At 44.4% G+C, this 16520-nt stretch overlaps 1 protein-coding gene across 2 annotated transcripts in view; it reads right to left on the reverse strand.

The window, feature by feature from the left end:
* The window catches only part of nfe2l1b (nfe2 like bZIP transcription factor 1b), a 50591-nt gene extending 36129 nt beyond the window's left edge, over positions 1-14462 (reverse strand). For both annotated transcript variants that reach the window (XM_078224234.1, XM_078224233.1), the window contains exon 1: positions 13427-14462. In XM_078224234.1, coding sequence (XP_078080360.1) covers positions 13427-13942 — 516 coding nt within the window. In that variant the 5' untranslated portion in view covers positions 13943-14462. The remainder of the gene's footprint in view (positions 1-13426) is intronic.
* Positions 14463-16520: the final 2058 nt, after the last annotated feature.

Here is a 16520-nt window from a genome sequence, read left to right on the forward strand (position 1 = left end):
ACAAAGTCTAGTTCGGAGTCAAATTAGAAGCTATGTTTGATCCATCAATGTGGAAAGGATGTTGGTAAAAAGGAAAGTTCCAGGTCTTTCAAGAAACTGATCAAATGCAATTTTTAAAAAATATGTTTCATGAATATTCATTAACTCCCCCTCCATCTTAATATGCAGGATATCAGTGAACTATAGGGTCTGATGAGGCTCCAACACAACCAGAGATCCCAGTATTCAGGTTTAAGTCTTGGAGTTTTTAAAGTTGAGGTCAACCACACTACAGGTTACTCCATTGCTTAAATTTTAAATTAAAATCTCAAATCAAACAGATTGATACAAGGGGAATGAATTTAAAAAGTGTCTGCAGAATCAGATATATTTACTAAATGAACTTCACAAGTGTGGTTCTGAGATTCAGTCCTGTAATCAGCTGATTTATATTCACATATAGTATCCACAGAGCCAATGTTTATCAAGTACAAACACCTGCCCAAGAGAGAAGTCACAGCAAGACTTCACATTGACTCGTGTACAGCAACCAACTGAAGTTTTGCTAACATTCCTGTATGCCTTCCATGCCCAGCTATGTGTAGCAGATAAGAACATTGGCTGGGTGTGGAAATCCCCTAGAAATCCTGGTGACAGAAATAGGCCTGCTCCAGATGGAGTTACTGACATGCATGGGTGAACTTCCATCACACGATATTGGAACGAACAGTTATTTTTAATCAGCCCAGGAACAAAATGTTGTTGATGTACGGAGTCTTTCTTTCTGAAAAGCACATGATCGGCAGCTGCTTGACCTCCACTATTTCAAAACAGATAAACAGGGGAGAAACCAAGACCAGTCTTGTTAAAGTTAGCTCAGAAACAAAAAGAACAAAAAGCCAGTTTGCAGGATTTTAATTTCAACCCCTGCCTCAGTCCAAACAGGAAAGTGAAACACAAATATTGTTCCCCTCCAACTCATCCAACTTCCTCCCTTATCTAAGATGTTGAGTTATTACTGGGGTAAAGTTCCAGAGATACCAGCTGCCCTGAGTTCTATCACCAAGCAGCCATTTCTCTGGCATATTCACATGGCATGATTTTAAAAACCAGGAAATGAGTTCTCCCTGGTGTCCTGATCATATTTAACCCTCAGCCATCAATTTTAAAAGCTCACATTATCTGGTCATTTTGCTGTTTGGGGACATCACTCCACAAGGATCAGAAGTGGAATCTGGGCCAATATCCACTGTTTTGGCAAAAACAATCTGTCAACTACAGTGGAAGCACTCTGTAGCAAACTGCCACCTTTCTTTTTATTCATTCGTGGGACAAGGGCGTTGCTGGCTGGCCAGCATTTATTACCCATCCCTAGTTGCCCTTGAACTGAGCGGCTTTCTAGGCCATTTCAGAGGGCAGTTGAGAGTCAACCAGATTGCTGTGGCTCTGGAATCACATGTAGACCAGACCGGGTAAGTACGGCAGATATCCTTCCCCAAAAGACATTAGTAAACCAGATGGGTTTTTCCAACAATCGACAATAGTTTCATGGTCATCAGTAGATTCTTAATTCCAGATTTTTTAAAAATTGAATTCAAATTCCATCATTTGCCATGGTAGGATTTGAACCTAGGTCCCCAGAACATCAGCTGAGTTTCTGGATTAATAGTCTAACGATAATATCACTAGGCTATCGCCTCCCCTGGCCCAACCCTAACCACAGTAACAGTTTTAACAACACCAGGTTAAAGTCCAACAGGTTTATTTGGTAGCAAATACCATTAGCTTTCGGAGCGCTGCTCCTTCGTCAGACTACCAACCCTAACCACCATGCTTCACTGATCCAGACTCACTGACAGTGCGGCACTGCATTAGTGAGGCAGCCACTGACCAACAACAACTTCAGGGATACAGGAAGCAATGCTAATAGTGATGACATTTTTATTACTTTGAAGGCACTATATAAATACAAGTCATAGTTGTTCAGATAATGGGCCCTGTTGAGCTGGGCATGAGTAGGACCTCAGATTCTTGATTTGTGCCTTACAGCAGGTAGATTTTTTTTGAGAATAAATGCTAAGCAGATGACTGGCCCAAATATACTCACTCACACACAATCATGCTAGCTAGCATTGTGGAAAAAAATGGATTTATACTTGGGAGAAATGTAGAATTTTTAAAAATCAAACAGAAAATTTGATGGATCAAAATCCTGGAACTCCCTTCCTCACACCTACATCACATGGACCACAGTGGTTCAAGGTGGCAGCTCACCACCACCCTCTAAGAACAATTACAGATTAGCAATAAATGCTGGCCTAGTCTGCAACACCCACATCCCATGGAATGGAGAAAAGAAACCCTCGGGTGAGGGTGCTTAATTGGGCGAGGGTCAAATACATCCAAATTAGACAGGAACCTGGGAATGTGGATTGAGAGCGGCTATTTGAGGGCAAATCCATGTTGATTGAAGTGCAGCACAGGCATGTCCCCACAAAAGTGAAGAATAGAAATGGCAGGATTCGGGAACCATAGATGACCAGGGAAATTGGAAGCTTAGTCAAAAGGAAAAAGGAAGCATACAATAGGTTTTGGCAACAAAAAAATCTACAAAGCCCTTGAGGAATATAGAGAAAGTAGGAAGGAACTTAAACAAGGAATTAGGAGGGCTAAAGGGGGCCCTGAAATGTCTTTAACAAACTGGGTCAAGGAGAATCTCACGGCTTATGCATATATTAGGAGCAAGAAACGAATAGGCCCCCTTAAGGACATTGGAGGGAAGTTATGTGTAGAACCACAGGAAGTGGGTGACATCCTTAATGAATACTTTGTATTGTATTCACCAAAGAGAAGGACATGACAGATGTTGAGATCAGGGATAGGTGCGTGAACACTCTGCAGAATGTCAATATATTGAAGGAGAAAGTGTTGAGTATCCTCAACTGCATTAAGGTAGACAAGTCCCTGGGGCCGGATGGGATCTATCCCAGGTTACTGTAGAAGGCAAAGGAAGGAATAGCTATAGCCTTAACAGATATCTTCACATCCTCTTTGACCACAGGCGAGGTTCCAGAGGAGTGGAGAATAGCCAATATTGTTCCTTTGTTTAAGAAAGGAAGTAGGGATAACCCAGGAAATTATAAGCCGGTGAGCCTGACGTCTGCGGTGGAGAACCTTTTGGAGAAGATACTGAGGGACAGGATTTATATATGTACGTTTGGAGGAAAATGGACTAGTTAATGACAGGCAGCACAGTTTTGTACGGGGAAGGTCTCGTCTCATCAACCTGGTTGAGTTTTTCTGAAGAGGTGACAAAGATAATTGATGAGGAAGGGCTGTGGATGTAGTTTATATGGACTTTAGTAAGGCGTTTGACAAGGTAACACATGGCAGACTAGTACGAAAACTTAAAATCACATGGGATTTGGGGTGGGCTGGCTAGATGGATACAGAACTGGCTTGGCCATAGAAGACAGAGTAGCAGTGGAAGGGTGCTTTTCAGAAATTAGATCTGTAGCTCGAGACTTTCCGCAGGGATCAGTGCTGGGACCTCGGTTGTTTATATTATATATATGTGATCTGGAGGAAAACGTGGGTGGTCTGATTAGTAAATTTGCGGATGACTAGAAGATTGGTGGAGTTGCTAATAGTGCCTAGGATTGTCAGAGGATACAACAGGATAGATTGGAGACTTGGCACAGAAATGGCAGATAGAGTTTAATCCAGACAAATGTGAGGTGATGCGTTTTGAAGAATCAAATTTAGGTGTGAATTGTACTGTAAATGGCAGAATCCTTGGGAACATTAACAGAGGGATCTGGGCATGCAGGTCCACGGATCCCTCAAAGTGGCAACACAGGTGGCCAAGGTGATTAAGGCGGCATATGGCATGCTTATGTTCATCAGCTGGGGCGCTGAGTATAGGAGTTGGGAAACAATGTTACAGCTATAGAAAACCTTGGTTAGGCCGCATTTGAAGTATTGCATGCAGTTCTGGTTGCCGCACTACAAGGACGTGGAAGCTTTGGAAAGAGTGCAAAGGTTCACCAGGATGTTGCCTGGTCTCAAGGGCGTTGGCTATGAGAAGAGGTTGAATAAAGTAGGATTGTTTTCACTGGAAAGACAGAGACTGAGGGGAGGCCTGATAGAGGTCGACAAAATTATGGGCAGCATAGAGAGGGTGGACAGTCAGAGACTTTTTCATTGGGTTGAGTGTCAATTACAAGGGGGCACAGGTTCAAGGTGAGAAGGGGAAGTTTAAGGGAGATGTGCAGGGGAGGTTTTTCAAGCAGAGAGTCGTGGGTGCCTGGAACCTGCTGCCAGAGGAGGCAGTGGAAGCAGGCACATTAGCAACATTTAAGAGGCAGCTGGATGGTACATGAATAGGGAAGGAAGAGGTGGATATGGTCCAAGTAAGGGCAGAAGGTTTTTTTTTAAAAGTTTAGTTAGGGTATCATGACCGGCACAGGTTTTGGGGGCCAAAGGGCCTGTTCCTGTGCTGTATTTTTTTTTGTTCTTTAAACCAACAAAGAACAAAGAACAATACAGCACAGGAACAGGCCCTTCGGCCCTCCAAGCCCGCACCGCTCCCTGGTCCAAACTAGACCATTCTTTTGTATCCCTCCATTCCCACTCTGTTCATATGGCTGTCTAGATAAGTCTTAAACGTTCCCAGTGTGTCCGCCTCCACCACCTTGCCTGGCAGCGCATTCCAGGCCCCCACCACCCTCTGTGTAAAATATGTCCGTCTGATATCTGTGTTAAACCTCCCCCCCTTCACCTTGAACCTATGACCCCTCGTGAACGTCACCACCGACCTGGGGAAAAGCTTCCCACCGTTCACCCTATCTATGCCTTTCATAATTTTATACACCTCTATTAAGTCACCCCTCATCCTCCGTCTTTCCAGGGAGAACAACCCCAGTTTACCCAATCTCTCCTCATAACTAAGCCCCTCCATACCAGGTAACATCCTGGTAAACCTCCTCTGTACTCTCTCCAAAGCCTCCATGTCCTTCTGGTAGTGTGGCGACCAGAACTGGACGCAGTATTCCATTCACAAATTCATTTGTGATAAGGTGGTAGAGAGGAAAATCCTCAGGACTAGATGATTTCCATCCAGGGTTTTAAAATTAAATAGGTGAGGACACTGAACATTCTCTTTAATTATAATCTTACAAAGTTCTCTAGGTTTCAGAACTGTTCCTGCTGCACCTTACTGTTTTTCAGGAAAGGCAAGGGAAAGGCCAAGAAAATTAAAGACCAGTTAGTCCAACATCTGTTGTGAAATTACTCGAGTCTATAATTAAGGATAGGGTAACTGAACACCTTGCAAATTTTTAACGAATCAGAGCAGGCCAGAATGGATTTGTAAAGAATAGATCATGCCTGACAAATCTGATGCTTTTATATCCAGAGGATTGGAATACAAGAGGATAGAAAGCATGGTTTAGCTATACAAAGCCTTGGTTGAACCACATTAGTAACCAGTTCTAGGCACTTCATCTTAGAAAGGGTACACTGGTCTTGAAGGGAATACAACATAGATTTAGTAGAATGATTCCTGGCCTTTGTGGGATAAGTTATGAGAGATTGCATAAATTCAATGGCATTTTTGGCATGTAGATGGTTAAGGTGCAGTTTGGTCAAAGTTTACAAGATAAAAGGAGAACAAATAGGACAGACAGACAAACTATTTTCACTGTTTGGAAAGTCGAGGACTAAGAAGACAGTTTAAAAATGGAGTCAGATCATTCAGGAGTGTAATTAGGAAATGCTTCTTCACATAAAGGATAGTAGAAATTTGCAACACTTCTACAAGCAGCAACTGATGCTAAATAATTTGCAAATTTTTAATTCTCAGTTTGATAAACTTTTAACACAAAGATACAAAGAGATGGGGTTGGGCCACAGATCAGCCTTGATCGCACTGAAAGGTAGAACAGACTTGAGGGGTCTAGTCCTGTTTCTATCCTACCAGTTAACAAATCATTAAAGTCTAAGATGATACTTTAAATATCTTGCATATCCTTCTTGTGTATCTGATTTCATTCATGAGCCCACAACCAAGACTGCAGCTGGAACTACTGGCATTTTCCACAGAACTTTGTGGTTATCTGGCTATTACAGCAAGTACAAGTCATCCTGACAGGTTATAACTAGGTTAAACATTGAAACAGCTTGCCTCCAGAAACATTTTAGAAATAATCCCATAGTCAGTGCTGTGATTTTGTAATACTGGCTGATTGAGGTTGGGGAGAATCTCCCCAGTGTTACATAATCACAGCACAACTGCATCAGGAACCCAACAGAGCAGGTTGCATTTATGTTACAGCTTTACTAAAATATCCCCAAAAGGCTTCACTGGAGCATTTTCAGACAAAATTTAACAAAGCCACAAAAAAATACAAGAACAGGTGACCCCAAAATACTTGATCAAAGAGGTAGAATACAATTTCCTCCTTAAAGGGGGAAAGAGGAATGGGGGTGGGGGGGTGGTACAGAGGCGTTTAGGGCAAGAATTCCAGAGTTTAGTCCCTGCAGCTGAAGGCATGACTGTCAATGATGAGACAATAAAAGTCAGCATGTGCAAGGGAGGGGTCAGAGTTGAAGGAGCGCAGCATTCACTGAGTTACAAAGTTTGGAGAGATAAAAAGGGTTCAAGACCACAGGAGGGATCTAAAAGCAATCAATGCATTGTCTCATTGGGTGAATAAGACCATAAGACATAGGAGCGGAAGTAAGGCCATTCGGCCCATCGAGTCCACTCCACCATTCAATCATGGTTGATTTCAACTCCATTTACCCGCTCTCTCCCCATAGCCCTTAATTCCTCGAGAAATCAAGAATTTATCAATTTCTGTCTTGAAGACGCTCAACGTCTCGGCCTCCACAGCCCTCTGTGGCAATGAATTCCACAGACCTACCACTCTCTGGCTGAAGAAATTTCTCCTCATCTCTGTTCTAAAGTGACTCCCTTTTATTCTAAGGCTGTGCCCCCGCGTCCTAGTCTCCCCTGCTAATGGAAACAACTTCCCTACGTCCATCCTATCTAAGCCGTTCATTATCTTGTAAGTTTCTATTAGATCTCCCCTCAACTTCCTAAACTCCAATGAATATAATCCCACGATCCTCAGACGTTCATCGTATGTCAGGCCTACCATTCCTGGGATCATCCGTGTGAATCTCCGCTGGACCCGCTCCAGTGCCAGTATGTCCTTCCTGAGATGTGGGGCCCAAAATTGCTCACAGTACTCCAAATGGGGCCTAACCAGTGCTTTATAAAGCCTCAGAAGTACATCCCTGCTTTTGTATTCCAAGCCTCTTCAGATAAATGACAACATTACATTTGCTTTCTTAATTACGGACTCAACCTGCAAGTTTACCTTTAGAGAATCCTGAACTAGGACTCCCAAGTCCCTTTGCACTTTAGCATTATGAATTTTGTCACCGTTTAGAAAATAGTCCATGCCTCTATTCTTTTTTCCAAAGTGCAAGACCTCGCACTTGCCCACGTTGAATTTCATCAGCCACTTCTTGGACCACTCTCCTAAACTGTCTAAATCTTTCTGCAGCCTCCCCACCTCCTCAATACTACCTGCCCCTCCACCTATCTTTGTATCATCGGCAAACTTGGCCAGAATGCCCCCAGTCCCGTCATCTAGATCGTTAATATATAAAGAGTACTGCTGAACTGCCCCTCAGCAGGAAGGGAAGATAATGTGAAAGAAATGTACTTTGGATGTAGTCAAATAGTGAGAAATTTTAGGTCATCCACTTCATTTTAATATAGATACTATCTCCTGTTAGTTATCCCAATAAAATAAAGGTGTGGCAATAGGTGCAGACTTCCTGGAACCATTATAATCCACAAGCAATTCTGCAAGATTCACAAAGACTCCAAAACAGAAACAGATTAAGTGTTAGAGAACTCACAAACACTGTCTGGCTCATTTTAAAATTATTTCATGGGATGTGGGCAAGTAGGCAATTTGAGAACAAGAGTCAACCACACTGCTGTGGATCTGGAGTCATATGTAGGCCAGACAGGTAAGGACAGCACATTTCCTTCCCTAAAGGACATGAATGAACCAGATGGGTTTTTATAGCAATCGACAACAGTTTCATGATCATCATTAGACTTTTAATTCCAATGGTGGGATTCGAACCTGGATCCCTAGGCCATTACCAGAATCCAAACATTCAATCTAATACCTTATGCATGTCGCAGACACTGGATAATGCAACCACTAACTGAAAAGAGTTTCTACCAGAGGTCTTTCACATGGTCTTCCCCTCTTGTCCTCAAAGCACCTGGGGATTTGGCCAGAGGCCAAATACAACATGGCTGGGAGTGGTCAAACGAGCTGGCGTGCAGCCTGTTCTTGATCTCTGCAGCATAAGCACTGCTAATGTTTTGTGGTGCATGCAACAAACAAGCAATGAGAACACTCTTTAGGTTGTCTAACCAACTTGTTATTCCAGTTTGAGCTTTCCATTCAGTGCCAGATTAACAGCTGCAAGTTACAACAAAATGTTCATGGCTAATGAAATAGAAAAGAGACACGCAAGTTATGCTACAATTATACAGTATAAAACTCCAGTTAGACCACATCTTGAGGATACATTGGCCTTGGAGAGTTTGTAGTGCAGGTTCAGCAGATGATACCCAGCTTACAGTTAAATTATGAGAACAGGTTGGAAAGACTAGACTTCTATTTGCTCAAGATGGAGGCCAACACTCCATTATCCTTCAGCATTTCAATTAAAGGATTCCATAGGGCGGATACAAAGAAATTGCTTCCTTTGGGAGAGTCCAAGACAAGGAGCAAAACCTTAAATTAGAGCTGGTCTGTTCAGGAAAGCATCTCTTCACACAGAAGGATAGTGGAAATCTGGAAACTCTGTTCCAAAACAGCAGCTCAGCTTGGGTTAATTAAATTGAAAAGGATTGAGAAAAACTGATTTTTGTTAGGCAAGAATATTAAGGTGGAAAATGTACTTATGATACACTCCAGATCAGCCATGGACTAACTGAATGGCCGAACAGGTTTAAAGGATTGAATAACCCACTCATGTTCCTGGATGGAACCGGTGGACCTGAACTCTGACCTGTGAGGTAACTTATTTCAGTGTATTGCACCAGATTGAAAGAAAAGTGATGCTGTGTGTTAAACTAACACCAGACTGTAATACAGATTCCCAAATACAAGAGTACGGCTTAGTTTTAAACTCTAGTGCCAGGCTATTAGAGCACTATTTCTGACACCTAGCCTGTTGGTACAGTACAAAAGATGAGTTGAGCCAGAGGGGTAGATTAAAATTGACAATTACTCAACAGCCATGGAGCACAGCACTCCATCTCTGTCAGAGGGTCCTGGGATCAAGTCCCACTCAAGAGGCCAGAACATTTAATCCAGGCTAACACCTCAGTGAAGTACTGAGGGAGAACTGTCAGAGGTGTTATCCTCAAGGTGAGACATTTAACCAGGATCCGATCTGCCCCCTCAGTTGAACACAAGATGACCCCATGAAAAAGATTCCCTTGTCTCCTGGCTAATATTTATCCCTCAATCAACATCGCTGGTACAACTAATCTAGAAATGATCAAATTCCTCTAATCTAGTAACATCTATTGTTTACTTAGCATCAATAATGCAACAAAAGCCCAAGGCAGAAGCATTGTAAAATAAGCAGGACAGATGACCAAACTTCTGGTCAAAGCATTGGGATTTAAGTCACGTCTTACGGGGTGAAGAGTTTAGGGAGAAAGTTAGATGGAAATGGAATGTGCACCCTTATGGTGAAAATAGGACAGGTTTGGGGGGGGCGGGTGCAGCTAGGCCAACATTTGCCCTTAAGAGGGTATGGTGAGCTATCTTCTTGAACCACTGCAGTCTGGTAGGTACATCCACAGTGCTGATGGGAAGGGAGTTCCAGGATTTTTATCCAGTGACAGCAAAGGAACAACGATATTATTTCCAAATCAGGATAGTGTGTGGCTTGGAGGAGAACTTCTAGGCGGTGGTGTTTACATGTGTCTGCTGCCCATATCCTTCTAGATGGTAGCGATTGTGGGTTTGGAAGGTGCTGTCAAAGGAGCCTTGGTGAGTTCCAGCAGTTATCTTGTAGATAGTGGCTGCAGTGTGTACTGTGCTCAAGTGGCGAAGGCAGTGAATGTTTGTGGATAGAATGTCAATCAAGTGGGCTGCTTTGTCCTGGATGGTGCCAAGACTGTGTTATTAGAGCTGCACTCATCCAAGTAAGCTGAAAGCATTCCATCACACTCCAGACTTGTGCTTTCTGGATGGTGTTAAGGCTTTGAGGAGGCAGGAGGGGAGTTACTTGTGCAGGATTCCTAGCTTCTGACCTGCTCTTGTACCCACAGCATTTATATGGTTAGCCCAGTACACTTTCTGGTCAATGGTATACCCCAGGATGTTGATAATGGGGATCTTAGTAGATTCTCTCATCATTGCCTGACACTTGTGGGGCACAAATGTCTTCACTTATCAGCCCAAGGATGAGAAGACGCAAATGGTGCTGAGCATTATGCTATCAGTAAATATCCCCACTTCTCAACTTGCGATTGGGCGGAAGGTCGTTGATGTAGCAGCTGTAGATGGTTGGCCCAAGACCCTACCAAGGAACTCCTGCAGTACCTAGCACTCAGAAGATTGACCTCCAACAACCAAAACCATCTTCCTTTTGTGCCAAATCTCCAACCAGCTGAGATTTCCCCAATTCCCATTGACTCCAGTTTTGCGAGGGATCCTTGATGCAACACTGTCAAATGCTGCCTTGATGTCAAGGGTAGTCACTCTCACCTCACCTCTGGATTTCAGTTCCTTAGTTCCATGTTTGAACCAATATAACAAGGTCAGGAGCCAAGTGATCCTGGCGAAACCCAAACTGAACGTCAGTGTGCAGGTTATTTTTAAGCAAGTGTTGCTTGATAGCACTGATGATTAAAAGGAGACTGCTTGGGTGGCAATTGTCTGGGTAGGATTTATCCCAGTGTGTGTGTGTAGGACATACCTATGCAATTTTTCACATTGCCGTGTAGAAATCAATGTTGTAGCTGTACTGGAACAGCTTGGCTAGGGGCAAAGTCGGTTCTGGAGCACAAGTCTTCAGTGCTATTTCCAGGACCCATAGTTTTTGCAGTATGGAGTGAATCAAATTGGCTGAAGTCTGGCATCTGTGATGCGGGAGACCTTTGAAGGAAGCTGAGATGGATCATCCACACTTCTGGCTGAAGACTGTTGTAAATCTTCAGCCATATATTTTTTCATTGATGTGCTAAGCTCTCCCATCATGGGATATTTGAGGAGTTTCCTCCTCCAGCGAGCTGTTTAATTGATTTATGTCTTGAGGTAAAGGAAGGGAAGGTGAGGGTTTCATTAGCAGTGGGAAAGGATCAAACTGCAAATGTAAAAAACTGTGGGGAAACAGTCTTGACCAAGTCAGAAGGTTGTGGATTTGAATACAAAACTAAGGGCCATCTGTGCGGTAGAGGGAGAGCTGCAAGGTCAGAGATGCCATCTTTTGGCGAAGTCATTAAACTGAGGCCCAGATCTGTTTTCTCAGGTGGACGTAAAAGATCATTCCTTTGCTCTTTCAAAGAAGAGCTAAGAAATTATTCCCAGTATCCTTGCCAATATACATCCTTTCAACCAACATGACAAGAACAGGCCATCTGGTCGTTAACCTGTTGCTTTGTGGGAGCTTATTGTCCAAACTGATTGCCATATTTGTTAAATGACAACAGTGACTAAACTTCATTGGATGGAATGTCCAGTAGTTATGAAAGGTGCCATGTAAATGCAAGTCTTACTTTTTTTAAAAATAAATGGCATTAATTTTATTAATGTAATTTAAAGGATGTGGGGCATCATTGGCTGGGGCATCTTTAGAGAAAGTAAGGGAACATTGAAAGAAGCCCATGCCAGTAATTAAAAAGCAAGTGAAAGGGCTTCTCAAAGAGAAAGAACTGATAGATTTATCAAACTACAGCACTCCTGCAGTTTGTTTCGTTCTCCTCCCATTTCCTTTCCATGTGGGGAAGTGAGTGACCTCCACTTAGTAAAGGCTCACGACAGAACTGAAACCAAGAGCTCATGTGGTGAATTACAGATGCAGGCATATTCCATCACTACACACTGCTGTAAACATGTGTAAATGTCCCTCGAGTAATGTTATTTAGGATTGTAACCCTGTGCATGAAGCAGTTGCTCCAAGATTAATTTACATTAGGATTAATTTTAAAACTCTTAACACAGAGATATGATTAAACTTTTGAGTTGCATGCTTCCCTATTTGTTAGAATATCTACTTTTCAACAAGCAATATGATCAGGGAACCAGATTAAAGTTATCAAAGCAACTTTGGAATGTTTAATCAATTTCACTACTAATGCAGGCAATAACTCCGGGTTCTTGCAATAAACAACTGTGGTGCTCTTTTACAGTGGCATACACGAAACCATTTCCAACCAGGATGCCTTCTTCACCCCCTCCCCACATTCAGCACAAACAATTCAAGACAAAACCACACAATCAATACTTTGTATATGCCCACTGACTACCAAATATCACCCCATTCTTGAAACGTTGGTCCCTTACAATGGTTCTATTCCACTGGGGCTACCGATGGACATTTGGTACATCACATTTGCCACAATCCAAAAGTCACCCAACAAGGGAGCACTGACGAGGTGTGCAATCTAAACAGCAGCACAGTTTATTCAATCCTGGGCCAGACCTACCAAATATTCGTGAACAGCAAGATCCACTTGATTTCCCCGATAGCCTAATTAACACATCCCCCTCCTGTACTTGCTGACCTACACCGGCTTGTGGTCCCACAGTGCCTCAATTTTAAAATTTGTCAATTTTCAAATTAATCGATGGTCATCGTACTCTGCAACCTTCAACTGACAGCCCTCAGATCTCTGGGTTCCTACAACTCATTCCCCCTTTTCCTCGATTGTCAGTTGTGCCTCGAGTAGTTTAAATTGCAAACATGTAACAAACATATACAAATGTTGTAATTTTATTTTGAGATTGACTTATCTGCCAGGATAATAGTTCCTGAGCAACCATTTTAATCAAGATCTGCCCAATAACCGAGCTCGCCACCGTGTAAAGTTTACTTCCTTTAACTAGCAATGTTGTGAAACCACAAACTTTTAAGGGTACAAGGTGGCGCATGTTGTTTCAATTCAAGTTGCAATCTGATCGTGGGAAGGGGTGTGGGGGGAGATTCTGGTTTTCATTGAAAGAAAGCACGTGTAGATTACCTCTCCATATAAAAGGGTAGAGTTTCGTTTTTGGTTTTTTTATGCAGGAGTGTCTGTTTACTTCAAAACAAAACGTTTTCTTTTTAAGATATGTGGGTCAGACTCTGCACCCGGGTTAAATGAAGATCTGCATTAGGTTTAAAATACCTCTTTGGTCAATTCGCTGCTCATTGGCAATCCCACAGCCCCCAAATTCTCCTCGACTTGCTCGGAGGAGTCATTGCCTCTGCTGCTGCTCTCCGAATCTGTCACCTCGCTCACCCCACTCGGGTTGTCCAAGGGCAGGTTGGGCTGCGATGAGGCCACCGAGCTGTCCGCTTCTCGGCTGCCGCCTCCGCTGCTGCTGTGCACCAGCCAGGCACTGAGCTCGGTACTGGGTACCAGCAGCCTGTCCAGGCCCCTCACATCGTTCAGCAGCCTCCTGGCTGTGAAGTAATAGTCCAGGTCCACGCTCTTGGGGTGAAGGTCGTAGCCGTCCAGCGTGTTCCTCCAGTTGTGGAACTGAGTCTGGGTGTAAGCCGAGCTCTGGCCCAGGATAATCTCACGGAATGGAGGGAGCTGAGCATTTAGATACGAGTCAATGTCCACCCGGACCCCCATCAGACTCAGGAGGATGGTGAACTGGATGAGACCCTCTGTAAAATACTTCTTCAGGGGAAGCATCTTCCCTTCCAAAATTACAGTCAAATGGTGTCAAAATACCAGGGTGGATGGGAACCTTTAATTCCCCAGTTCTCTCCCTCCTACTTTAAAAAGGACAAAAAGGTACAATGGAACAGAAAGAAACTTCTGGCAAGTCCCAACCCTTGGCGAAGGGAATCACTTCCTCTTTCTTGGCTGTAAAACGCCCTTTTGTTTTTCACTGCCCTGCCCTTGCGCTCATCCTCTTCCCAGTCACGGAAAGTCCAAACGTGCGGAAGAAAAGTTCCTCCGCCAAGAGGCCGAGATACTTCACTCTAGCTCCAGGCTCTGTGTTGCTGCCAGTCTGACTAGGCCGCTTGGATGCTGAGGACCTTTTAATCAAAGGACGCGGCGGCTTTGTTGGCGGGTGGCTGGGCTGAGCTGCCGCTCTCCTCCATGCGCTGGTTTGTTTGTTGTGACTCCGGCTGCCGGCTCCCCACACACGCTAAACTTCAACTTGTGACGACAAGCAGCAGCAAACCGGCCGCCACTTCCTCATCCCAGCCTGATTGACACGCCCCCCAGCCAATCACACACCGTCGCGTCAAATCATTCGGCACCGCCCCACCCCAGCGGACCAATCGGGGAGGAGGGGCCGTGCGAGGGCGGGGCCTGTTGCTATGCGGCAATGTGGTTTAGGCCCAGGCGCCAGCTGGTAGTAGGCGGGCGGCTTCTCTTTTGTTCGCTTTCTATCTTTGTTGGGCAGGAGCCGGGGACAGACTCGGCTGCACTCAAAGCGTTTGTCTAATCGATGAGGAGTTTGTGGGCCTTGGGAGGTGCCCCTATTAGCGGCTGGGCTGGGTTTTCCGGCCGCTCCGTCCCCCACCCCCCTCCGCCTGCAGGCACCATGATGACTTGCAGATTCTGCCGGGGCTGCGGCGCGTGCGCACTGCCGGTCAGCTCCGCGAAGCTGAGTACCTAGCCGCTACCACGTGACCTAGTGTTGTCAAGAAGTCGGCCATTTTAGAGCGGGGAATGCAGCTTCCATCTCAGTGAGATGCCAACCCTCCTGGACCACAATAACTGAAAGCTTGGTCTCTCGAACACCGCTGTGAGCAGGAGCTCTGCTTCTTAAAACAAAAATAGAAATTCTAAAGTGTTTTGTTGATAGAGTAATTAAGTACATAAGGTGTGGGTGCTCCGGTTTCCTCCCACGGTCCAAAGATGTCCAGTTTAGGTGGGTTAACCATGCTAAATTGCCCTTGGCCTCAAGGGGATTTGCAGGGTAAATACATGGAGTTTTAGGGATACGGCCTGGATGGGATTGTTGTCCGTGCAGGCTTGATGGGCCAAATGGAATGGCCTCCTTTTGCACTGTAGGCATTTTATGGAATAGGAGTAGTCTATATGGTTCTTCAAGTTAACTCCACCATTCAGTAAGATCATGGCTAATCTATCTCAACTCCACTTTCCTGCGTTTTTTTTCCATATCCTGAATTTCCTTGGCACTGAACAATCTATCCACCTCTATCTTGAATATTTTTGACGACTGGAAAATATGATAGGCATGAGCAGCTGGGTCGGTAACCAGTGAACATTCATTTGAATTATGGCATAATGGTAATGTTAGTGAATCAACCCAAAGACCTGGAGCAATGATCTAGTGGGAGGCCTCACAACACCGGGTTGGGGTCCGGCAGGTTTATTTGGTAGCGGGAGCCACTAGCTTTCGGAGCGCTGCTCCTTCGTCAGGTAAGTGGAATGCGCGGCGCTCCGGGGGCTGGTGGCTTTTGCTGCCAGGTAAACCTGTTGGACTTTAGCCTAGTGTTGTGAGGCTTCTTACTGTGTTTACCCCAGTCCACGCAATGATCTAGACACATGAGTTCCAATCCAATCTTGGCAGCTGGCGAACTTTATAATTCAGTTATTTAAATCAGCTTGGGATGAATTGGTAATAGTAGCCATGAAATACTGGATTGTTGAAAAACCCATTAATGTCCTTTAGGAAAGGAAATCTACCTCTTTTTTAAAAAAGCCTGATGCGGAGAGGGGAGGGTCGGGATGGTGACCTCCTCGTGAACCTGTTCCTGAGCCTGGCGAAACGCGCCATGTACCGCTCCAGGCAGCGGGCGATCAAGGGGGCCGTCCATCCTGACTGTCTGCCCCTCTACCGCGGCTACGTTCGCGGCCAGGTGTCCCTGGAGAGGGAGCATGCAATGTCCACGGGCGCGGTTGACGCCTTCTGTGCCCATTGGGCACCGCAGGGGTTGGGATGCGTTATCGACCCTGATAATCACATTTTAATTTGATGTTTTTAAGTTTCCTTTGTACTTTGATTTCTGTTTGGGCTGTTCCCCCTCCTTTTGGGGAGCTGCCCCTTTTACTTTGTCCTGATTTAATTTGAGTTTGTTTATTTGGTTTGATCTTAAAAGAGGCCAAGTGTGGCTTGAATTTGGCTCCAGGCCCAGAGCCATGTGATTGATTCTCAACTGCCCCTTGAAAGAAACCCAGCAAGACATTTAGTTTTATTCATTATGGTAGCACTTAGGCATTGCCATTGCCAAATCAAAAAAAATGAACAAATGCAATGAAAGGTGATTGACAAGTGTTGCGAAGTTGG

Source organism: Mustelus asterias, chromosome 11 (genome assembly GCF_964213995.1).
Source record: "Mustelus asterias chromosome 11, sMusAst1.hap1.1, whole genome shotgun sequence".
NCBI classification, from domain to species: domain Eukaryota; kingdom Metazoa; phylum Chordata; class Chondrichthyes; order Carcharhiniformes; family Triakidae; genus Mustelus; species Mustelus asterias.